Source organism: Muscardinus avellanarius (genome assembly GCF_963383645.1).
Source record: "Muscardinus avellanarius genome assembly, chromosome: 15".
Lineage (NCBI taxonomy): Eukaryota > Metazoa > Chordata > Mammalia > Rodentia > Gliridae > Muscardinus > Muscardinus avellanarius.
This window is the reverse complement of record NC_137801.1, coordinates 22,028,449-22,054,483: the sequence shown is the minus strand read 5'-3', so window position 1 is coordinate 22,054,483 and position 26,035 is coordinate 22,028,449. Positions and strand designations below refer to the sequence as shown.

The following is a 26,035-nucleotide window of genomic DNA, read 5'->3' as shown; positions in this document are numbered from 1 at the left end:
AAATGCAGGTATAGTGATGGAGTTTCTATTTTATCCTGGAGGTCTGGGCATCTTTCAGGAGGTTTTCAGATCTCTAGGCCACAACATCCCTTGAAAGAGAAGGTTGGGGGGTTGAGTTTCTTCACATCCAGTCTCACAGTCAGGACCCTCAGGCTGCCTGTTATTTATTCCAGAGCATCCTGGGAGTTCCAGCATGAGTGAAAACGGTCCTTCAAGAAACGGAAAATCCACTGGGCGTGGTGATACACACCTGTAATCCCAGTACTTAGAAGGCTAAGACAGGAAGATCACAATTTGAGGCTAGTCTCACTAACCTCATGAAAACCTTAGCAACCTAATGAGAATCTGTTTCAAAATAAAATAGGGCTGAGTATTGTACCTTGGAGGTTGAATGCCCCTGTGTTCAACCCCCAGTACCACACACACACACAAAGAAAAGGAAAATTCAGCCAAGCTTGGTGGTAAATGCTTGTAATCCCAGTTCTTGGGAGGCTGAGACAGGAGGGTTGCAAGTTCAAGGCCAGCCTCAGCAACTTAAATCCTATTTTAAAATATAAATAAATAGCCGGGCGTGGTGGCTCACGCTTGTAATCCCCGCCCTTGGGAGGCAGAGACAGGAGGATCGCACAGTTTCGAAGCCAGCCGCATGCGCTGGCTTAGGAGACCCTGTTTCCAAATATAAAATGTAAAAATAGGTCTGAGAGTGTAGCCCGGAGGTAGAAGGGCTTCCAGGAACCCCAGTACCATATATATATATATATATGTGGGCTAGGGTGTAGCTCAGAGGTAGAATGCCCCTGGGTTCCATCCCTAATTTCTCACACACACACAGAGCAAGAAACTGAGTCAGGAGGATCACAAGTTCAAGGCCAGCCTGGGCAACTTAGTGAGACCTTGTTTCCAAATAAAAGGGTCTGGGGCTGCAGCCCAGCAGTGAGTGCCCCTGTGCTCGGTCCCAAGAAAAGAGAGGAAGGGGAGAGAAATAGCAAATTCCTCTATAGGAAAATATGGCAGAAGGGGCTGACAAGCTCCCTGTGGTGCACGCATGTGTTCAGCACACTTGAATTTTCTGCGGCCACAGGGTGGGCACACACTGATGGAGCAGGAACACACTGGTGCAGTGAGACAGCGCCTGGCTGCAGAGAGCTTTGCAGCCCATGGTGTCAGAGTGGACCGAGGGTGCCCCGAGGGGACGCGGGGGCCATCAGGGGCAGCGAGGTGAGGGCTGGCCCAGACAGGGCAGCCACTCACTCATGAAGTGGTCCAGGAGGTAGAGGGAACGTGGCACGGTTGTGCCTCTTCCAGTGGTTTTGTTTGGAGAGAGCTTGGAGTATGGGGAGAAGGGAGACCGACTGGGAGAGGTGGGACGGAGACAGGGATGCGATGTGCAGGCCCTCACTTGACACACCCGGGGATTCACACTTGCTTCTGAGGGCAGCGGGGAGCCATTGAAGAATTTAAGCAGGAGTCTGGCGTCGTGGCGCACGCTTGTCATCCCAGCATTCGGGAGGCTGAGACCGGAGGATCGCGGTTAGCAGACAGCCTCAGCTACTTAGTGAGGCCCTCTGCAACTCAGTGAGACCTGGTTTCAAAATAAAGAATAAAAAATTGGGCAGGGGGTGTAGCTCGGAGGTTAAATGCCCCTGAGTTCCATCCCCAGACCCCCCCCCCAAAAAAAAAAAGAATTTAAGCAGGAGATACGCTTGATGAGATCTGCTTTATACAAACATTAATATGGCTGCAATATGAAGAATAAGGTGGGGATTATGAGACTGGAGACAGGGTAAGCAGGCCAGAGACTAAGGGACTGATCTGGCTGGGAGATGGTGGCAGTCCAGACCAGGGAGGTGACAATGGGATGTTGAGAAGTGGGCACGAGATGTCTGAAACTTCAGAGGACATAGCTGGGCTCAGTGACATGTGCCTGTAATCCCAGTACTTGGGAGGCCGAGACAGGAGGATCGTAGGAGGCCAGCCTCAGCAATTTAGTGAGACCCTCCGCAATAAAGAGCTAGGGGTATAGCTCAGAGGTAGAATGTCACTGGGTTCAATCCCTAATACCAAAAGAAAAAAAATGATAATAATTACAGGATATAATGGTGGCTCATTTTCCACATATTCAGAACAACAGAGCATTCTGTCAGGCTCGGTGGTTGCCAGCATGTTTTTGACTCCTGACTCATCTGAGGGCTGAAAGCTGTTTCCAGGTTTCAACAGGGATTCCCAGAAGATAACACAGAAGATACCTATATATTTTACAAACTTTCTGGTGATTTCTGTGTGCCCTTCCTTTGGGCCTGCCTGCTCAGACCCATCTGACGGAACAAAAATCTGCACGACAGACAAGCACTTGGAACAGAACCATGCCCTTCGCTCGAAGCAAATAGCACTTGAAGGCACTTCTTCTGCAGTGCGTCTCTGGTTTCCGCATTTCGCCTCCGCGCCTGCTTTAGCCACCAGCTTACTCCCGAGAGAAACGCAGCTGCGTCAGCGCGCTCCCTTCCCAATGGAGTGACAGATCTGCCAGCGTGTGCCCAATCTGGGTTGTGTAGACCAAAATACCAGGTATCCCAGCCAAGGCACACACAGCTCGCCGTGACTCACGCGGGACAGTTTTAGTCCCAAAACAATTGCTCAGCGCCTGCCTTCATTTGCACAGTGTAGACCTGGCTTGAGACCCACCAGGGAAGCAGCGTCTGTAAGCAACCAGAAACATTATAAATAACCCAGAGAATACTTTTATAACTGCCTGCTGATTTTGTGGCCTAACAGCTCGAGTAGAAAAAGATATAAAGACGATATTGTGCAATGACTAATTACTCAGAATTTCATGTATCAGCAGAAGCGGAACCTGTGGTTGGCGCTAATGTTATCAGATGCCTTTGCCGTGTGATAATCTCTTAACTATATTACTGAGCGTGCGATCTGCACAGAGAACAATGATTTGATTTCAAGTTCCTCTCGCCGAAATAAAAAGGCAGCTGTTAGGAGATGAACATTTGGCAGAAAACGTTTTAGCCGCTCTTTTGTAAAATACTAAATCATATTGGATTAACTGTTTTCTGTCTAAAATAGTGGAGTCACAAAGAAAAAAGATTGCTGACCGCCAGTCTTTAGAACCCAGTGAATCACCAACGGACGTCTTAGTTTTAAGTGCTATTTATTCACTGATATGTAAAGTTATTTATATACAAAGCTTTCATTAATGTTGCCTGAAGAACGGGCCCTTTTTTATTCCATTTTTAGCTCACGCGCATGATTCCGCTTTCTCTTTCATTAATTATGGAATAAATTAATCCGCCACAGACGTTTTGGGCAGGATGGGGTTTTAGCCGCTCTGCAGGCCCCATCCTTCCGTGTGGCAGACAGACCCAGACAGAGGGCTGCGGCTGAGTGCGGCGCCCGCCGAGCCCGGCCAGCCCGGCGCTGCCTCTGCACCAAAGGAGGCTCGAGCACCCCGTGGCCACCCACTCCCAGGATGGCAGTGTCCTTCCCGGGTATGTCAGGCTGGCCAAACTAGGGACACCAGTGAGTAAGCGACAGCGTGACGTGGTTGCCGTCATACTGGAGCTGCTGGAGCTACTTTAATGTGGCCATCTTGACTTGGACAATTTTCATATTGTTATTATAATTATAAGTAAAACATGCATGACATTCTCTTTTTTAAAGGATCAGACAGCATGTAGAACACACAGCTTTCCCTAATTCCACCTATAAGCCTGGAAGGCCAAGACAGGAGGATCGAAGATTTGAAGCCAGGCTCAGCAACTTAGCAAGACCCTGTTTCCAAATAAAATATAAAATAGGGCTGGGGCGTAGCTTGGAGGTAGAATGCACCTAGGCTCAATCCTAGCACCACAAAAAGAAAAAAAAATGGGAAGGAACCCGATGTGTTGGTGCATGCCTGTCTGTAATCCCAGTTCTTGGGAGGTTGAGACAGGAGGATTGCAGATTCGAAGTCAGCCTCAGCAACTCAGCGAGGCCCTCAGCTATTTAGCAAGACCCTGTTTCAAAATAAAACTTTTTTTTTTTTTTTTTTTTTTTTTGCAGGTCTGGGATGGAACCCAGGGGCATTTGACCTCCGAGCTACACCCCCTGCCCTATTTTTTTTTATTATTCTTTATTTTGAAACCAGGTCTCACTGAGTTGCAGAGGGACTCACTAAGTAGCTGAGGCTGTCCACGAACCGTGATCCTCCAGGTCTCAGCCTCCCGAATGATGGGATTACAAGCGTGCGCCACCACGCCCGGCTAAAATAAAACATTTATAAAAAGGAGAGGCTTGAAGGTAGAATGCCCCTGGGTTCAAGCCCCAGTACAAAAACCCAAATGGTCACATCCGCACTGGCGTGACTGGCCAGCCCAGAGCCCGTCACCAGCCGATGAAGCTGAGGGTGGATTCTGAGACCAGCCCAGGTGGAGCCCGCAAATGGCCTCTGTCAATAGTACACATTGGCTGACTTGGACCAGGAGCCATTTGTCACCAACAGTGGGGCCAGGTCTCTGACGTAGCAGAATGCCACAGCCATGTGCATTCACATGCGAAGGCCAAGGTGGCCAAACACCACATCCGCCAGGGGGTTTCTCTTGTCTTTGATTCCAGTTTAGATGAAATCCCAGAGATACAGTTATTATGACCACCCGCATTCCTATAAATGGTCACTGAATACACGGAGGCTACTAGTTAATGAGAGTCCGGCACTTCTGGGATGAAGGTTGGCAGTTTTTCTTATTGTATAGCAGTAGAGGATATATATATATATATATATATATATATATATATATATATATATATATATATAATTTTTTTTTTCGGTACTGGGGATGGAAACCAGGGGCATTCTACCTCCGAGCTACACCCCCACCCTATTTTTTATTTATTTTTTTAATTTTGAAACAGGGTCTCACTGAGTTGCAAAGGGTCTCACTAAGTAGCTGAGGCTGTCCTTGAATCCCAGCCTCCCAAATGCTGGGATTACAAGCGTGGGCCACCACACCCATTTAATCAGTATTTGAAGGTGGCAAGGGCAGTGTCATTTTTAAATCCACTTACAGTGTCTTTGGGCAACGACGTCTGCCCTGCACACACCTCAGCCCCACCTCTCTTGGGTTTTACACTTGCCCTCCCGCTGATCCTTCTCTGTTCTCATCTATCCAAATGAAAGAAGGCTTTAGCCCCATAAACTTCATTCTAGGTCGAAATACATAATTCAAGAGGAACACTGATGTCAAAGAAGAAAAGGCACACCAATTTGTGTCAGCATTTGCCGTAAATTAAAGAGGAGTACAAGGAGAGTTTAATGTAATGTAGAGTTGAAATTAAAATAGAACCAATATTTAGGCATTCCTCCGCCTCTTTTTTTCCTGCTGTGACACGAAGGGCTGCCTTCCCCAGCCTAAGTACCAACGTGTTTCATTTTTTTTTTCTTTTCTGCTGAGATTTTTTTTTCCCCCTATAAAATGTTACCTGTTCAGCTCTGGCTTCTAAAAATGGACCCTTTTCACCTGTTCCATTCTGATCCCAACAGCAAAATCAGGGAGGAAGAGCCAGAGTCCCTCCTCGTTGTCCACACCATTCACAGACCTCAGCCTCGCCCGTCCTGCCAGCACTGAATTCTCCCCTGTACCACCCCTCTCTCAAGTGCCTCCTCCATGGTTTCTTTCTTTTCCCAAAGCTGGAAAATCAGAAATTAGCAATGATCATTTCACAATGTAAGGCTGTGTAAGGTGTTCCTATACACTCATACATTCTGGAGTACACATCTAAGAGTTCCCTTCCCTTTAAAGTCGTCCCGTGGCGCACACTTGTAATCCATTATTTGGGAGGCTGAGACAGGAGGATCGCGCAGGTCGAAGCCAGCCTCAGCTACTTAGTGAGGCTCTCAGCAACTTAGTGAGACCCTGTTTCCAAATAAAATATAAAATAGGTCTGGGAGTGTAGCCCGGAGGTAGAAGGCCCCTGGGTTCCATCCCCAGTACCACAGAAAGAAAGAAAGAAAGAAAGAAAGAAAGAAAGAAAGAAAGAAAGAAAGAAAGAAAGAGGAAGGAAGAGAAAAAGACAAAAAAATAGGGCTGGGAGTATAGCTCAGAGGTAGAATGCCCCTGGGTTTAATCCCCAGTAGTGCAAATTAATTAATTAATATTTTTAAAAATTAAAATAAAAGCTGGATGTGGTGGCGCACGCTTGTAATCCCTGCACTTGGGAGGCTGAGAAAGGAGGATCACGCAGGTTTGAAGCCAGCCTCAGCTACTTAGTGAGGCTCTCAGCAACTTAGTGAGACCCTGTTTCCAAATAAAATATGAAATGGGTCTGGGAGTATAGCCCAGAGGTAGAAAGCCTCTGGGTTCCACCCCCAGTACCACCAAAAAAAAAAAAAAATTAAAATTAAAATAACGTCCCATGGGGTAATGTCACATTCAGTCTCATCCAACTGCCCGCAGTGGTGCAGAACCTGTTTGAAACTCTTTATTAACATTTCCATCAGAGCTAATGTTCCTGTGTGTTGGGGTGGGGTACTGGGGATTGAACCTGGGGTGGGGGCGTTCTACCTGGGAGCAACACCCCCAGCCCTATTTTATGTTTTTTTTTCTTTTTTTTTTGTGGGGTGCGGTGCTGGGGATGGAACCCAGAGGTATTCTACCTCCGAGCTACACCCCCAGCCCTATTTTTTATTCTTTACTTTGAAACCAGATCTCATTAAGTTGCAGAGGGCCTAAGTAGTTGAGGCTGTCTGCACACCATGATCCTCCCGTCTCAGCCTCCCAAGTACCAGGATTACATGTGTGCGCCACCATGCCCAGCTTTTATGGTTTATTTTGAAATACAGCCTTGAGCCTGGTGTGATGGTACACACCTGTAATCCTAGTATTTGAGAGGCTGAGGCATGAGGGTTGCAGGTTTAAGGCCAGTCTCAGCAATCCAATGAGACACTATTTCAAAACAAAAAGTTAAAAAAAAAAAGGGCTGGAGGTGTATAGCTTGGAGGTATAATGCCCCTGGGTTCAATCCCCAGCACCACACACACACACACACACACACACACACACACACACAGGGAGGGGAAAAACAGAAACAGGGTCTCAGTAAGTTGCTAGGTTTGGCCTCAACTCTGCGATCCTCTTGTTTCAGTCTCCCAAGTACTAGATTACAGATGTGTGCCGCTGCACCCAGCCACTCGTGTTGTTCTTTACAGGTGCCCATTGTTTGTGGCCAATAGTGGAATTTCCTCACTTGATCCCCCCCCCCATTAAATCTCTACACTTGGTTTTAAATGACTCAGTCTTTCCTGAAATAAATCCCTCAGGAGAATAGTTCTCAGACTGTAGCCCCAGACCACCAGCAGCAGCAACACCTGGGAAATAATGAGATTTGCCAATCCAAGGCCCCGCCTTGGATCAGAAACTTTGGGGGTAGAGCCCAGCAGGCACGTTTAAACAAGCCCTCCAGGCAGTTCTGACCAGTGCTCAAGTTTGAGACCACCTAGCCAAGATGGACATTGGCGTCCCGTGAGGATATTCAAAGACGGGCTGCAGCCGGGCGTGGTGGCGCACGCTTGTAATCCCCGCGCTTGGGAGGCTGAGACAGGAGGATCGCGCTGGTTCAGAGCCAGCCTCGCTGGCTTAAGAGACCCTGTTTCCAAATAAAAAATATAAAATAGGTCTGGGAGTGTAGCCCGGAGGTAGAAGGGCTTCCAGGAACCCCAGTACCACCAAAGACGGGCTGCAAACTTTGAGATCATTCTTAGAAAGTTTCGAGATATATATATATATATATATATATATATATATATATTTTTTTTTTTTTTTTTTTTTTTTGTGTGTGTGTGTGTGTGTGTGTGTGTGTGGTACTGGGGTTCCTGGAAGCCCTTCTACCTCCAGGCTACACTCCCAGACCTATTTTTACATTTTTTATTTGGAAACAGGGTCTCCTAAGCCAGCGCCCACGGCTGGCTTCGAACCTGCGCGATCCTCCTGTCTCCGCCTCCCAAGCGCGGGGATTACAAGCGTGCGCCACCACGCCCGGCAAGTTTCGAAATATTTGTTGGCAAAGATGGACTACATATCCGGCCTCCCTGGACTGCTTTAGGTGGGGACTTGCTTCTACCAGCAGCATCGCAATTGTACCAGCTCGCCACTGACCCCAAGCCCGGTCTTACACTTGGTTTCTCATCTGGAAAAATGAAAGACTCGCCCTGTCTGCTCACAGGATTGTAATGAGATTCACATTGAATCACATCTGCAAACACACCCTGGACCCCAGAAAGCGCACTGTAACCGTGAAAGCCGCGTCCTGCTGCAGGATTCCGGCGGCAGTCCTCGTTCGTGTAAATGTGTCTTTGTTTAGACATCCTATATTCTCTGGGGGTCCCCAGGAAAGTTCTGCGACAGTCAGGAGGGTGCTGGCATTGTGTGGACACTCCAGCTCTCATGCAACAAACCGGGCACATCCGGGCGTGGAGGCGTCTGTCTGGAAACCATCTGTTTCATATCTATGCAAGGGGTCTCCACCTTCAAAAGGAAGCTTCGCCAGGCGCCACGGTGCCTGCATGTGAACCCAGCATTTGGGGGGGCTCAGACAAGAGGATTGAAGGTTCGAGACCAGCCTCAGCAACTTAGCATGAGACCCTGTTTCAAACTAAAATAAGGCTGGGGGTGTAGTTCAGACAGACCCCCCCCCTCCCCAGTGTTCCACCCACAGTACCACATAAAAAAAGGGAAACTCAGCGTCCATCTTCATACCACACATTAATCATTACAAGAAAACTGGAAAACAGAATTGCTCCAGCCAACCAAATCTATAGAAACGGCGATTTACAAACCAGACCGGTTCATGTGTCTGTGTTCGGGAAGAATGTGGGTGGATTTTTACCTCAGAGATTAGCCTTTACAAACAATCTCCCCATAGGAATTCTTAAACAGCAAGCTTCTGGTGCATTTATCATTAAATTTCAAAACTGCACAGACTTTTTTTTTTTTTTTTTTTTTTTTTTTGGTGGTACTGGGGGTGGAACCCAGGGGCTTTCTACCTCTGGGCTATACTCCCAGACCCATTTTTTTTATATATATTTAATTGGAAACAGGGTCTCACTAAGTTGCTGAGAGCCTCACTAAGTAGCTGAGGCTGGCTTCGAACCTGCGTGATCCTCCTGTCTCAGCCTCCCAAGCGCGGGGATTACAAGCGTGCGTCACACCCAGCAAAACTGCACTGACTCTTAAGTGAACTCTTTGGAGCAGGAAGGAAGCAAACTCTGTTGCCCCAGTGGTTATCGGGAATGGAGTTTTGGTAGCAGGAGACAGGTCCCGCTGGACCAGCACCAGCTTCACTGTTCACACAAAGTGCCAGCTAAAACCCCCTGTGGTCACCCACGCCTGTAATCCCAGCACTCGGGAGGCTGAGACAGGAGGATCACAGGTTCACAGCCAGCCTCGGCAACTTAGTGAGACCATCAGCAACTTAGTGAAACCCTGCTTCCAAATAAAAAGTAAAATAGGGCTAGGGGTGTAGTTCAGAGGTAGAATGTCCCAGGGTTCAATCCCCAGTGCCAAAAAAAAAAAGGGTAGGAAGGGATAAAAATTATACAGCACCAGCTAAAATCAAGAGATTAGGTATAAAGATAATTGGCTAATTGTGGTTAAAGTAGTGGTTAATTACAGAATAATCAGCTATTGGTTAATTACAGAGTTAAAATATGAAATGTTTTTACTAAAAAATGTGTGTCTATTTAATATCTCTGTACAGGCAGGAAGTAGATTCAGTTCTTAGACAGGGATAGTGGAAGGAATGGGGAATGAGTGTTAATGAGTGTAAGATTTCTTTGGGGAAATGAAAATTTCTAAAATTAGATTGCAGTGATGGTTGCTCAATCCTGACTATACTACAGAACATTGAACTGTATACTTTAAGTGGCTGAATTATATGGTAGCTGAATTACGTCTCAAAGCTTGTTTTTGGAGGGGTGGAGATGTAGCTCAGTGGTAAAGCAGCTGCTTAACATGCTGGAGGCCTGGGTTCAGTCCCTAACAACACACATACACACACACACACACACACACACACACACACACACACACACACAGAGAAGCTATTTTCTTTTAACCAAGGAGCCAATAAATTGTATAGTTAAGGGGAAAAAAATATACTTTTTCCCTAAAAGACAGAAATGAGATGTGGCTGGGCAGCCGGGCATGGTGGCACACGTTTGTAATCTCAGTACTTGGGAGGCTGAGATAGATCATAGGTTCAAGGTGAGACTCGGCAATTTAGCGAAACTTTTTTAAAAATAAATAAGGAGCCAGGTGTGGTGGCACACACTTGTAATCTCCGCGCTTGGGAGGCTGAGACAGGAGGATCGCACAGGTTTGAAGCCAGTCTCAGCTACTTAGTGAGGCTCTCAGCAACTTAGTGAGACCCTGTTTCCTAATAAAATATAAAATAAGGCCGTGCGTGGTGGCGCATAGTTGTAATCCCCGCGCTTGGGAGGCAGAGACAGGAGGATTGCGCAGGTTCAAAGCCAGCCATGCTGGTTTAAGAGACCCTGCTTCCAAAGAAAAATTATAAAAAATGGGTGTCTGGGAGTGTAGCTCAGAGGTAGAAGGGTTTCCAGGAACCCCAGTAACACACACACACACACTATATATATATATATATATATATATATATATATATATATATATATATATTAGTCTGGGAATATAACCTGGAGGTAGAAAGCCTCTGGGTTTCACCTCCAGTACCTAAATAAATAAATAAATAAATAAATAAATAAATAAATAAATAAAAATAGGACTGGAAGTCTAGCCCAGAGGTAGACTATACCTGGGTTCCATTGCCAGTAACACACACGCACACACACACACGCACACACGACTCTCTCCACCTGATGATTGAAACTCCACTATCATAAATCAAAGTGGCTGATAGAAGAAAGCACAGTCATGGGCATTTGTGACATAATGACTCGTCATGTCCCCCCAGATTTATTTAGAATGAAAATCAGCAGCACTTACACAATATTGATAAGAATTCTGGATTCTCACTGGCCCTCGTGCTGCTCATAAACGGCTCTGGTACGGGAAGGCGGGAAGGCTGAGGTTGGGGAAGGAAGTGATCTCATCCTTGGGAGGTCAACATGCGCTGATAAGAGACGACGCGCAGATTTAGCTGTGGGCTGTGGAACCGGGCTTTGGTGGGAGCGGCGCCACTTCTCCTGGTCATTCACCAGAGAGAGCCCCGTTACCTGCGCAGGAGGGAACCTTCGCCTTCTGCTTTGGGAAGGTAGGCCGGCCACGTTGGTCCTAGTTCTCTTGCTAGAGTCCTCACTCCAAGCCTTAGGGCTTGCCCAGGCTCACTGGTGACCATGGAGATGGAGGAAAACAGGAGAGGAATGACCGGGAGATGTAGGAACATCTACATCATGGCTCAGTGGAAAGAAAGCAGGAGCTGTCAACACCTGCCCAGAGTGCCTGGCCACGTGGAGCTTGCTGGCCGGGCCTGCTTTGTGGGCCAGGAGGTACTTGCTGGGCCCCAGCAATGGCTGGGCACAACAGGCCTTACTTCTGCATTTCTCAGCTTTTTGGCTTTTTTGGTACTGAGGATTAAAGTCAGGGGCATTCTAACTACTTCTAAACTACTCCCACAGCCTCTTTTTATTTTTATATTTTATTTATTTATTGTGTGTTTGTTACTAGAGATTCATCTCAGGACATTCTGCCTCCAAGCTACACCTCTAGGCATTATTATTATATTATTATTATTATTATTATTATTATTATTATTATTATTATTAAACAGGGTCTCACTAAGTTGCTGAGTCTCACTATGTGCCTGAAGCTGTCCTCGAACCTGCGATCTTCATGCCTCAGCCTTCCAAGTACTAGGATTACAGGTGCACACCACCATACCCAGCTCCTGTTTATTTTTTGTTTTGAAACCGAGTCTCAAGCATGCAATCCCCCTTCTCAGCCTCCTAAGTACTAGGATTACAGGCAGGCTCTGTTGCGCCTGGCTTCCATGAAAGATCTTTTCTTAAGAAGAAAGAGCGCGCTGACTTATGCTTTAGTCATGTTTTGTCCATTTGCTTTTCCTGGCTTCTAAAACCACAAGGCTGGCTGCGGAATTCACTGCCACACTGTAGGCGCTGAATGGCTTTGTGCAAGGAGGAGTTTGGGGAAGAAAGGAAAGCGGCATCCCCTCGCAGTGGAATGCGTGGAGGCATGGGGAGGAATGCGAGGCTGTGGCTGCTGCGGGTCCCTGAGCAGTGGGGGGCCATGACTCACACGCCTGTGGGTGGGATTCCTGAGCAGTGAAGGACGGCGATGACCTCACTCCTCAGGGCCGTCTGGCTCTGCTGTGCCGCCTGACACCATCGTACCTTGGGGATTTTCATCAATGGGATTTTTTCCCTATCATACTTAATACCCATCATTCCTTCCAGCTCATCTGCTTTTCTAGCTACTGGAATTTGACAAACCGGGACTTTCACAAGCCTGTTCTTTTTTGCCCTCTCCCATCGGGCCGTTCTTGGGACAGTGTGTGCTCCTGGCCTGAGCGCTGTCCTCCTGACGTGTTTCATCAGCAGGTATTTCAGCCGTGAGTGGCTCAGACACAGAGGTGATAAAGACTGTCTAGCTCCCTGCCCTCAAGGAGGAGGGCAGGGAACACGACTGGTGAGGTTGGTGGAGGCCCAGGGCTTTGAACATAGCGCCAGGCAATACATCTGTGATGTCTGAGCCACTGCCTGAGGTGTCTTGGAAAACAAGTACAGGAGCTGGTACAGGAAGAGCCTAAGTCCTGACTACTTCTGAAATTACAAAGGGATCGCCATGAACGAAGACCCAGGAGTGAGTAGGAAGAGACGAGACGTGAAACTGAAAAAGTGCTTTAGGGAGCCGTGTGTGCCATGTTAAGGAGCTGAAATTTTATCCCAAGAGGCCAGGTCTGGTAGTACATGCCTGTAATCCCAGTACTTGGGAGGCTGAAACAGGAGCATCCCAGGTTTGAGGCCAGCCTGAGAACCTTAGCAAGGCCCTCAGGAACTGAGCAAGACCCTAAAAAAATAAAATAGGGCCGGGCGTGGTGGCGCACGCTTGTAATCCCCGCGCTTGGGAGGCGGAGACAGGAGGATCACGCAGGTTCGAAGCTAGCCACGCTGGCTTAAGAGACCCTGTTTCCAAATTTAAAAGTACAAAAATGGGTCTGGGAGTATAGCCTGGAGTTAAAAGGGTTTCCAGGAACCCCAGTACCACCCAAAAAATAAATAAATAAATAAAAACAAATAAATAAAATAGGGTTGGAGGTATAGCTCAGTGCTAGAATGCCCCTGGGTTACTCCCAGGTACCAGAAAAACAAATTTTAAAGCTAATTGTGTGTGTGTTCGTGCATGCCTGTAATCCCAGGACTTGGGAAACAGAGACAGAAGGATTGTAGATTTGGGGTCAGCCTCAGCAATCTTGTTTCAATTTTTTAAAAATAAAATAGGGCTGGATATGTAGTTTGTAGGTAGAATGCCTCTGGGTTCAACCTCCAGTACCCCCAAAAAAATGATCCTAAAAAAGACAAGAAACAGTGAAGGGCTTTAGGCATGGAAGAGAGGCCACCAGAGCTGCCTCAGAGTCGAGGGTGGGTTGGCGGAGTCCCGGCTGGAGGCAGGAGCTGGCTGGGAAGTTGACCCGGTCCTCCAGAGGTGACGTGATTGTGAAAGTAGGGCAGGGGGCATCAGAAGGAGACCACAGGACAGATTTCAGAAGTATTCAGGATTTAATATGGCAGCTGGTGATGATGTAGGAAAGCAGTATCCAGAGAAGCCCCAGATATTAGCATGGAAGTCCCACAACCGACAAGATAAGAAGAGGCCTGTGTTCAGGCAGTTATGCATCAAATTAGTTGTGTTGAGTTAGAGTCGCCTACAAAAGACACGAGTCTGGAAGAGCAAGTCCGAAGACAGGAAAGTGTGGAATAAAGATGTGCTTTAGAGCTGGGCATAGTGGTGCAGGCCTGTAATTCTAGTACTTGGGAGGCTGAGACAGGAGGATCGTAGGTTCGAGGACAGTCTCAGCAAATAGTGAGACTCTCACCAACCTAGGGAGACCATTCCAAAATACCAAAATAAGCCGGGCGTGGTGGCGTACGCTTGTAATCCCCGCGCTTGGGAGGCTGAGACAGGAGGATTGCACAGGTTCGAAGCCAGCCTCAGCTACTTAGGGAGGCTTTCAGCAACTTGGTGAGGCTCTGTTTCCAAATAAAATATATTTTAAAAAAGGTCTGGGAGTATAGCCCAGAGATAGAAAGCCTCTGGGTTCCACCCCCAGTACCACCAAAAAAATAAAAATAAAAATATAAAAAGGGCCCCATGGAGAGGAACGTCACTAGAGACCCCCAATCTTCACTCCCTCCTGCTGCCATTCTTCATCACCACAGAGAACAGGAGCCATTCCCACGTGGAACTAAGAACATTTGAACAGCAGCCCAAAGCCCAGTCTCTCTTCCTCAAAACAGCTTCTCTACCTTCTCCATTGCTCGATTCCCACATAGCTGACCCTGGTACAAATCTCACTTGCCATCTGTCATCTCTGCTTTTACACTGGGCAAGTTGTTTCATCTCCTTGGACCTCAGTTTCCTCAGCCTTGATTTATGGACTCTGCGGGATTGCTGCTGGCCTTGGTGGCACTTCGTACGGATTAGAAGCTGTCCCTGTGCAAGCCGGGTGTGGTGGTGCGCATCTGGAATCCCAGTACTTGGCAGGAGGAGACAGGAGGATCAAAGGTTCAGAGCCTCAGCAACTTAATGAGACTGTTGCAAACTATAAAGATCTAGGGGTGAGCCAGGGGTGGTGGCTCACACCTATAATCCCAGTATTTAGGAGACTGAGACAGGAGGATTATAGGTTCAAAACCAGCCCTGGCAAATCAGCAAGGCCCTCAGCAATTTAGTGAGACCCTGTCTTCAAATAAAAAATATTAAGGGCTGAGGTAGCTCAGATGTAGAACCCCACTGGGTTCAATCTCCAGCACCACAGAGGGAGAAAGGGAGCGAGGGAGGGGGGTGAGAGAGAAAAGAGAGTGAGCTAGTGGATTCAGCCCGTAATACCACAGAGTTTTTATTAGTATTATTATGAAAATACATCCTGTGCAGAAGCTTCCAGCTTGGTGAGCTGAGAGCCACCCACAGGCCCTTGCTCACCCCTCAGCTGGGCACCCACACACAGCGCCACTTGATATAACCACACACTACAGGTCCAGCTGTGCCTTCCTTCACAGGGTCCCGTGGGAAATAAAGGTGATGACGTGCAAAGCCCCCAGCAGAGAGCCTGGCTGCGCAGAACCCCTCAGGGGCAGGAGAGCCACTGCTGAGCACCAGAAGGAGCCAAAGTGCTCTGCAGGGCTGGAGCATTGGCTGCCCCATGCCACGGGGTTCGCCAGTGTGCCCCCTCTCACCGGAGCACAAGTCCCTGCAGGAGGCGGGCGGGATGCAGCTCAGCAAAGGCTCAGATGCTGGTCGGAGACAAGGCCCCAGGAAGGCGAGGGGCAGCGGGAGGCTAGCAGAGCGGGGTGCTGACCACACAGGATGGTCAGAGAGGAAGAACAAAGAAAGTGAGAAGCGGCCTCTTCCATCTCTGGGGCTCCCACAGAGGCGTCCCACCCTGGCCATGCACCCCTGCTCAGGAGTGGCCATCTGTCAGGTTCTGCCAGCAGTGTCGTCTTGGCTGCCCCGAGTGTCATCCCCACAGGCCCATGACCGCGCCACCCCTCTCTGGCTCAGGTGTGCCGTGGGGCGTCATTTCACTTCAGTTTTGCCAGCTGCCCCCACGGGTACCACAGACCAGAACCTCCCAGAACCCAGGGCTGAGGGTCCTCAGGAAGCAGGGCTTGCAGCCTGCAGCGCCATCCCGCCCCCTGGGAGCAGCCCTCCCCTCACAAGGCAGTGAATAGTAGCCGCACAGGCCCTTGTATGAAGGAAGATGAGTTATGCCATCACCCCCGGGCCCAAAAATAGTTTTCAGTAAAAGGTTAAATCCATCATGTTGCATCAGTGAGAACGACTCCATTATTCCAAGAATGATTGATCGGAAAGTACTTTACTTAAAGGAAAGTCACAGTGATACAAAACGTCCACTTTTAAAGCACTTCCATTAAAAATAATCATGCAATGTAAAAAAAAAAAAGTAGTTATCCCGAAGATGTGAATGAACAGCCACGTAATTTATTGGCACTCGAAAGCCCTGTGATATAAATAGATTCAACAATGGGACTGTCACGGAACTCTGGGCCGTGGCAACCTAACCTCCATTTTCACCAGCATAAAATAAAGTCACATGTGGTTCAGCCTGGGCCACCCGGCTCCCCTGGAAGGGAGCTGGAGAAGAGACGAGCATGATGGAACGTGGACCACGAGGCCAGGTGACCTGCACGCACCGGAGATGCCCGCCGCGGTGGCGCATGCCTAGTAATCCCAGTACTTGGGAGGCTGAGACAGAAGGATGCAGGTTCGAGGCCAGCCTCGGGAACTTAGCAAGACTCTCAACAACCTAGCAAGAGTTTGATCATGTTTCAAAAATAAAAAGGGCTGGGTGTGTGAGCTCAGAGGTAGAACACCCTTGGATTCAATCCTCAGTACAGAAAGAAGGAAAGAGAGAGAGAGAGAGAGAGAGAGAGAGAGAGAGAGAGAGAGAGAGAGAAAATCACTGGGCACGACAGTGGGAGAAACACAGAGTGCAGAGACGTAGGCAGGATTACCAGCTAGTGAAAGGAAGAGCTCTCTTCTGCTTGGCCGCTCCTTCCCTGGTCGTCCTCCCTGCTGCAGCCTCTCACAAACCCCTTGAGTGCGTGCGGTGAATGGAGCGTGGAGTCATTTGGATATAGATGCAGGCTGTACCTCTGCCATTTACTAGCTGTGACCTCGTACAAATAAGTATATTTGAGATTCAATTCCCTGCTTAGATGTGTGTGTGTGTGTGTGTGTGTGTGTGTGTGTGTGTGTATCACTAAAGATGAAATGACGTCAATGTTATGGTATTAAAGTACCCAGGAGCCAGGGGTGGTGGTGCACGCTTGTAATCCCAGCATTTGGGAGGCTAAGACAGGAGGATCGTGGTTCGAGGACAGTGAGGCCCTTTGCAACTCAATGAGACCCTGTTTCAAAATAAAAAAATAGGGCTGGGTTTATAGCTCGGAGGTAGAGTGCTCCTGGGTTCTAGCGCTTAAAAAAAAAAAAAAAAAAAAAAAGTACCCAGGTTCTTGCCTCCTGATGTAGAGCAAACAGCAAAAGTTCACTCCCTTCCTTCGCCTTCCACTCCTCTTTAAGGAGAAGTTCTTTTCTGTCCCTTTTTTTCTTTTTTTTTTTTTTCTTTTTTTTTTTTTTTTTTTTTGGTGGATGGAACCCAGAGGCTTTCTACCTCCAAGCTACACTCCCAGACCTATTTTATATTTTTTATTTGGAAACGGTCTCACTAAGTAGCTGAGAGCCTCACTAAGCAGCTGAGGCTGGCTTCGAACCTGCGCGACCCTCCTGTCTCAGCCTCCCAAGCGCGGGGATTACCAGCATGCACCACCGCACCCGGCTGAACCTCATTTTTTCTGCATCCACTGTCACAGCCAGAAACTGTTCCTTCCTGTCTCCTTGACAGTCAGGTGGGAGCCACGGCCTGGTCCTGGGCTGCCTCAGTGACATGGAGTATTTCCAAATGAAGGAGAGAGCTTTCCCCAATTCATTTCACACTGACTTTGATGTTGATGTTTAAAAATTCTTTAATGGAGTTTAAAATGTTTTATTTAAAAAGATATAACTTGGCTAGGTGTGATGGCACACACTTGTAATCCCAGCATTTGGGAGGCTGAGACAGGAGGATCTCAGTTCGAGGACAGCCTCAGCTACTTAGTGAGGCCCTCTGCAACTCAGTGAGACCCTATTTCAAAAATACAGAATAAAAAATAGGATTAGGGATGTACCTTGGAGGTAAAGTGCCCCAGGTTTCAATCTCCAGTACTGCAAAAAAAAAAAAAAAAAACAAAAAAGAAAGATATAACTTGAAAAGTTGAAGCACTCCCAGATACTGTTCACCTAGTTTTATTTTAGCATTTTGCTACATTTATTTTTGTCTCTTAGATATATACTTTTTTTGTTTTTTGTTTTGTTTTGTTTTGTTTTGCAGTACTGGAGATTGATCCCAGGAGCATTATATCTCCAGGCTACACCCCAGCCCTATTTTTTTATTTTATTTTTTTCAGGTCTGGAGATGGAACGCAGGGACATTTGACCTCTGAGCTACACCCCCTGCCCTGTTTTTTATTCTTTATTTTGAAACCGGGTCTCACTGAGTTGCCAAGGGCCTCACTAAGTAGCTAAGGCTGCCTGCAAACCGCGATCCTCCGGTCTCAGTCTCCCAAATTCTGGGATTACAAGCATGCGCCACCACACCCGACTTTTATTCTTTATTTTGAAACAGGGTCTCACTAAGAAGCTGAGGTTGGTCAATAAGTATAATGAACTATTTGAGAGTAAGTCGACGACATCATGAGTCTCTCCCCCTGAAGACTTCAGGCGGCACCTCCTGAGGACAGGGCATAACAACGCTACAACACAGTCGTCAGATTTGAGAAACTTAACATTGAAATGATCTTTTGTGCAGAGTCCCTTGATGTTCCAATAGTATGTCATTTTTTCCAAGATCCAACCTAAAATAATGTGTTATATTTAATTGTCTTATTACTGTAAGTCTCCTTCAATATAAAACAGGTCCTCAAAGTTTGTCTTTCATTTATCAATGTGTGTGTGTACACACACACACACACACACACACGTGCACACACATTACTGAGGATTAAACCCAGGGCATTCAGCCACTGAGCTACATTTTTAATCTTAAGACAGGGTTTCACTGAATTCCTAAACTTGTGGTTCTGTCTAAGCTTCCCAAGTCCTGGAATTACAGGTGTGCACGACCACACCTGATTTCTCTGTTTTTTCAATGTTTTGTGCTTTTGGTCTCCTAAGAAATCTGCCTAGCATAAACAAACAAAAATTGCCTTCTTTTTTCTTTGAGGAGTTTGAACTCTTTATATCTGTGGATTCATTTTGAGTTAACTATTGTGTGTAGAGTTCATGTTTTTACATATGGTTATCTATTTGTTCCAGCACCAGTGGTGGAAGAAACTATCTTTTCCTCCACTGAATTACCTTGATACCTTTTTTGAAAATAAATTGGCGCCGGGCGTGGTGGCGCACGCTTGTAATCCCCAGGCTTGGGAGGCTGAGACAGGAGGATCGCGCAGGTTCGAAGCCAGCCTCAGCTGGCTTAAGAGACCCTGTTTCCAAATAAAATATAAAATAGGTCTGGGAGTATAGCCCGGAGGTAGAAGGCCCCTGGGTTCCATCCCCAGTACCACCAAAATAAAATATAAATAAATAAATAAATAAATAAATAAATAAATAAATTGGCCGTATGATCTGTAGCTCTATTTCTGAGTCTTCTGGTAAATTGATATATGTGTTGGTCCTTGCATTAATGTCTTACTGTCTGATTACTGTATGTTGTGGTACGTCTTGAAATCTGATCATTTACATCCTCCAACTTTTTTTTTCAAAATTGCATGGATATTCTAGGTCCTTTGAATATATATATATATTGCAGTACTAGGGATATTTGTATATCTTTATGGGGTACAGTACGGCAATTCAATACATATATTGCAATATGTAATAATCAAATTAGGGTAATAAGTATACCCATCTCTGCAATCATTAATCATCTGTTGGGAATTTTATACTCTTCAGGTCATTTTGAAATATATCATAGATTGTTTTTTTGTTTTTGTTTTTGGTGGTACTGGGATTCTTGGAAACCCTTCTACCTCCAGGCTACACTCCCAGACCTATTTTTTTTATATATTTTTATTTGGAAACAGGGTCTCTTAAGCCAGCGCGGCTGGCTCCGAACCTGCGCGATCCTCCTGTCTCCGCCTCCCAAGCGCGGGGGTTACAAGCGTGCGCCACCGCGCCCGGCGCTATATCATAGATTGTTTTAGCCAATAGTTACCCGTTTGGGCTAAAGAAGAACCAGAGCACTTCTGCTCGTCTCACTGCCCCTTACTATGCTTCCTTCCGTCCTTCCTTCCCAGTCTCTGGCGACTGCTATTTTCTTCTGCAAGACTGACTTATTAATTGCCACAAATTAGTGAGAACATGTGGTATTGTACAATATTTTTTAAACTTTCTTAAAAATCTCATCCGCAGCCAAATAAATACTCTGCTATCTAACAGGAATATGTAAAACTAATCTGTCTGAGGTGTTAGAATGTCCCCCTGCGCCCTGGGCCCTGCTCTGGTCAAATTGCCAGGTCAAGTTCAGGGAGGCCCGGGCATGGCTTACCTAGTCATCAGATATTTTTATATAAATATTTTGGAAAAATATTACAAACTTGTAACAAATTAAACAATATAAAAGTACATAAAGGAAGCCAGGCATGGTGGCACACACTTGTAATCCCAGGACTTGGAAAGCTGAGAAAGGAGGATTACAGGTTCGAGGCCAGCCTCAGCAATTTATCCAAGACTCTCAGCAACCTAGTAAGACCTTGTTTCAAAACATAAAAGGAGCTGGGTGTGGTGGTGCACGCCTGTAATTCTAGTGCTTGGGAAGCTAAGACGGGAGGATTGTAGGTTTGCAGCCAGCTTCAGCTACTTTGTGAGGCCCCCTGCAACTTAGCAAGACCCTGCTTTAAAATTAAAAAAAAATAAAAAATAGGGCTGAGGGTGTAGCTCAGAAGTAGAATGGTAGAATGTCCTTGGGTTCAATCCTCAGTAACACACACACACACACACACACACACACACACACACACTCTACATAAAGAGGAAAAAGAAGAATATTTCCCGCACACCTTGCAAATAAGAAAAACAAATAGAACTACATGTGTTTGTTTGTTTGTTTGTTTGTTTGTTTGTTTGTGTGTTTGTTGCAGTACTGGGTATGGAACCCAGGGGCATTCTACCTCCAAGTGACACTCCCAGAACTATTTTTTTATTCTGTACTTTTTGAAACAGCGTCTCACTGAATTACAAAGGCCTTAACTAAGTAGCTGAGTCTGTCTTTGAACCAAACTCCTGTCCAGGCCTTCCAAATGCTGCGACTCTTAAGAGTACGCCACTACGCCCGGCTTTGCATGCAGTTTTAAAATAGAGAAATGACTGATTCTAGGGCTAGGCAAGAAATATATATATATGATGATCTGGGATGATCTGGAATGCCAGAAAGGGAGCCCTCAAAAAGAAAGTGTTTAAGCTGGAAGTGGTAATCCTAGTGCTTTGGAGGCTGAGACAGGAGCGGAGGGTCACAGGTTCAAGGCCAGCCTCTACAAGGAGTGAGGCTCTCCTTAACTTAGCGAGACCCTGCTTCAAATTTAAGAAACAAAAATACGGCTGGAGATATAACTCTGAGGTAGAATACCCCTGGGTTCGATCCCCAATATCACACACACACAAAAAGATATAGCTGGGTGTGGTGGCGCATGCCTATAATCCCAGTACTTGGGAGGCTGAGACAGGAGGGTCACAGATTCAAAGACAGCCTCAGCAAATAGTGAGACTCTCATCAACCAAGTGAGATCCTGGTTCAAAAGTAAAAATAAGCCGGGCGTGGTGGCGCACACTTGTAATCCCTGCACTTGGGAGGATCGCACGGGTTCGAAGCCAGCCTCAGCTACTGAGTGAGGCTCTCAGCAACTTAGTGAGACCCTGTTTCCAAATAAAATATAAAAAAGGTCTGGGAGTATAGCCCAGAGGTAGAAAAGCCTCTGAGTTCAATCCCCAGTACTACAAAATAATAAAAATAAATTCTAAAATTTAAAAAGGGGTATTTTTAAGAAACACAGGAGTCAACTAAAAAGTCTCCTTATAACCCAAGATGAAACAATTTGAGTAACAGAATAAATGTCATCGGTTCATACTGATATAGATAGGTGATAGAGTAAATAAATGGGGAAAAGAGAAATTTCCCATACTGAGGAATGCACAATAATTTATGTAGATACTACACATTCAAAGAGAGGGCGAGCCGGGCGTGGTGGCGCACGCTTGTAATCCCTGCGCTTGGGAGGCAGAGACAGGAGGATCGCGCAGGTTCAAAGCCAGCCACACACGCTGGCTTAGGAGACCCTGTTTCCACATAAAAATGTAAAAATAGGTCTGGGAGTGTAGCCCAGAGGTAGAAGGGCTTCCAGGAACCCCAGTACCACCAAAAGAGAGAGAGAGAGAGAGAGAGAGAGAGAGAGAGAGAGAGAGAGCAGTAACTTCAGAGACTAACTCCTACCCCTTAAGAATGGAATATAATTGCTAATGTGCTTCTGAAGAGTACAATATGAGGCCAGGCGTGCTGGCACACGCCTGTAAGCCCAGTACTGGGGAGGCTGAGTCGGGAGGTTCTCAGGTTCAAGGCCAGCACACAGTAACTTTGCAAGACCCTGTTTCAAAATATAAAATAAAATAGAGCCGGGGGTATAGCTCAGAGGTAAAATGTCACTGAGTGGTCCAATCCCCAGTCCAGTACTGGAGAGGGAGAGAGAGGGAGGGAGAGAGAGGAGAAGAGGGGGAGCGTGAGCGGCAAGTGACCAAGGTCAGCATCTTCAGTGCGGTCATGTTCACAGCGTACACCCTTCATACCATGCGATGACAGTGACACTTCACTTCTGTTGTCTTCTTTCCAAAAACCACAGCCACAGTCCAGCCATGAGAAAAGACTCCACAAATCCCAATGGTGGCACATTTTACAAAAGAACTGACCGGTCCTCCTTAAAACAGTCAAAATCATGGGAGGCTGAGACAGAGGGGTGATAGGTTCAAGGCCAGCACCCAATAACTGAGGGAGACCCTGTTTCAAAACATTTGAAAGGGCTTGGGATATAGTTCAGTGGTAGAATTACTTCTAAGGCCTAATTCCCAATACCACTGAAAAAAACACAACAAAACAAATCATCAGAAACAATGTCTAGCCAGGTGTGGTAGCGCACGCTTGTAATCCCAGCATTCGGGAGGATCTGTTCCCTGGATGAGGCCCAAAGAACTGTCATAGCCTATAGAGATGTAAGAAAACATGACAATTAAACAATTAAATGTAAAATAGTATCCTGGATAGGATTCTGAAACATAAAAAGGACACTAAATAAAAGTTAATAAAATTCAAATAAAGTAGGAATTCAGTTAATAGTTCTTTTTTCTTTTTCTTTTTTTACAGTACTGGGAATGGAACTCAGGGGCATTCTACCTCTGAGCGACATCCCCAGCCCTATTTTTATTCTTTACTTTGAAACAGTGTCTCACTGAGCTGCAGAGGCCTTTGCTAAGTAGCTGAGGCTGGCCGAGAACTTGGGATCCTCCTATCTCAGCCTCCCAACTACTGGGATTATAAACGTGCGCCACCAAGCCCGGTTTCTACCATTTTTTTTAGTTGTGGTAAATGTACCACAGTGACATGTTAACAGGACTGTTTGGGGCATGAAAACACCAGGTATTATCCCTGCATCTTTTCTATAAACTAAAACTGGTCTAATACCAAAAGTTTAGCCGGGCGTGGTGGTGCACGCTTGTAATCCCAACATTCGGGAGGCTGAGCCAGGAGGATCGCGGTTCGCAGACAGCCTCAGCTACTTAGTGAGGCCCTCTGCAGCTCGGTGAGACCCAGTTTCAAAATAAAGAATAAAAAATAGGAGCCGGGCATGATGGTACACGCTTGTAATCCCTGCGCTTGGGAGGCTGAGAAAGGAGGATCATACAGGTTCGAAGCCAGCCTCAGCTACTTAGTGAGGCTCTCAGCAACTTAGTGAGACCCTGTTTCCAAATAAAAAATATAAAAATAGGTCTGGGAGTATAGCCTGGAGGTAGAACGCCTCAGGGTTCCACCTCCAGTACCACCAAAAAAAAAAAAAAAAAAGCTGGGAGTGTAGCTCGGAGGTAGAATGTCTCTGGGATCTATCCCCCGTACACATACACACACAGAGTTTAAGTATTTTTAAATTATGTATTTTGGACAAGATTGACTACACACATCCTCACCACCATGTCTCTCATTCCAGGGTGCTGGCGACAGTTTTGTGGGAGCCTTGGCCTTCTACCTGGCTTACTACCCGAGCTTGCCCTTGGAAGAAATGCTTAAGAGATCCAACTTCATCGCGTCAGTCAGTGTCCAGGCTGCAGGGACACAGTCGTCTTATCCACTCAGAAAAGACCTGCCACCTACTCTGTTCTGATCGCGATCAACCTGGGCGTGGCCACTCTTAACTAATACTTACTAGAAAATGTCTTCTTCCTTCGCAAAGATTATGTTCATTTAACTCAAAGTCATTTTCAAGCTTGATTTATTTATAATGATGATGCTTTGCTTTTCATGTGTTCACAAATGCCAACTCCATTTAGATTTCAGTCAGGATCTGTACAAACCTTGCCATTATTCAGGGACCAGCTAATTTTCTGCCCAAAGATTGTTAATGCTATATGAACACCATACATCGGGGGTGATGGACATTAGAGTCTAGGGCCAGAAAGTGAACATTCAGTAAGAAAAAAGGAAATAGAAATTGGATCTCCTGAGCACCTTCTAAGAGGGGCAGCTGATATTTATCTTCAGTTCAAGTGTTGTCAAACTTCTAGTTTTCTAAGCCAGAAGTTTCCATATTGATTGAAATATTTCAATACTATGTGTCAGTAACTTTTTAAAAATGTAAACACCCCATAGGCCACGTTCAGCCCAAGGGCTAAAGAGACAAGTCATTTGTTAGACCAGATGTTAAGGCTTGTTTTGTTTTTTAAAGTGATCCATGCATGTCACAGACCCTTTACATGGGCTTAGCTAGGATCATGTAAAAGATTTTTCTTGTAACCCAAGACCATTGTGTATATTTCAACCTAATAATAGAAAAGATCTCACCTGTTACGGCTTTGAAATGAGGCTTCAACAGAAGATGTCATAAAATAGCTGATTGACTACAATGCCACATGCCCTTAAGACAACTGTTTATACCTAATTCCATTTCCTGAGAGCTGCTCCTGCGTTTCCTACAGACACATTTGGGCTGTAGGTAAAGAACACCTGTTATTTTCAAACAGCATTGGTTCCTTAATGCTGCAGCTAGAGTAGGCATTCTTCAAACAACTGTTTTAAATGAGGTAAGATGTGAACAGAGCTTTAAAAAACAACAAAAATCTGGGTGTGATATTACAAGCCTATAATCCCAGTATTTAGGAGGCGCAGACAGTAGGATCTCAGATCCAAAGTCAGACTCAGAAACTTAAGAGACCCTTGAGCCGGGCGTGGTGGCTCACGCTTGTAATCCCGGCATTTGGAAGGCTGAGACTGAAGGATCTCGGTTCACGGACAGCCTCTGCTACTTAGGCCCTCTGCAACTCAGTGAGACCCTGTTTCAAAATAAATAAAAACTAAGGCAAGGAGTGTAGCTCAGCAGTCAAATGCCCCTGGGTTCCATCCCCAGACCCGCAAAAAAAAAAAAAAAAAAAAAAGCCCTCAGCAAATTTGGCCTTGTTTCAAAATAAAAATCTAAAAAGGGCTGAAGGTGTAGCACAGAGGTAGAACACCCTTGGGTTCAAGCTCCAGTACCAAAACAAACAAAAAATACTAATCCTTACTAAACCAGGATTAAGGACTAAACCAGAATTTTGAGAAATAAAGGAGAAAACTAGAGAGGTTTGAAGTTTTGTGGGAACGCTCGTCTGAGAAAATACCTAGATCTAAGCAGGGTCTGGTGGTGTATTCCTTTAACCCCAGCAAACCAGGAGGCTGAGGCAGGAGGGTGGCCAGCCTGGGCAACTTGAGCCTCTGCCACAAAATCAAGTTTAAGAATGGCTGGAGATGTAATTCAGTGGTAAAGTGCTTGTCTAACATGCAGAAGACCCTGGCCTTAATTCCCACGAGGGAAAGAGGGAGGAAGGGTGAGGGCCTGTAATCACAGTGGTTGGGAGGCTGACAGGACTGCAGATTCAAGGCCACACTTAGAAATTCAGGAGAGCCTCAGCAACTTAGCAAGACCCCATTT

General features: G+C 46.2%; 1 protein-coding gene across 2 annotated transcripts in view; it reads left to right on the top strand.

Moving 5' to 3' along the window:
- RBKS (ribokinase) overlaps positions 1-24,235 on the top strand; it is a gene marked incomplete at both ends in the record, with an annotated part of 99,392 nt that extends 75,157 nt beyond the window's left edge. For both annotated transcript variants that reach the window (XM_080711607.1, XM_080711606.1), the window contains one exon: positions 24,062-24,235. In XM_080711607.1, coding sequence (XP_080567733.1) covers positions 24,062-24,235 — 174 coding nt within the window. The remainder of the gene's footprint in view (positions 1-24,061) is intronic.
- Between the last annotated feature and the right edge of the window lie 1,800 nt (positions 24,236-26,035).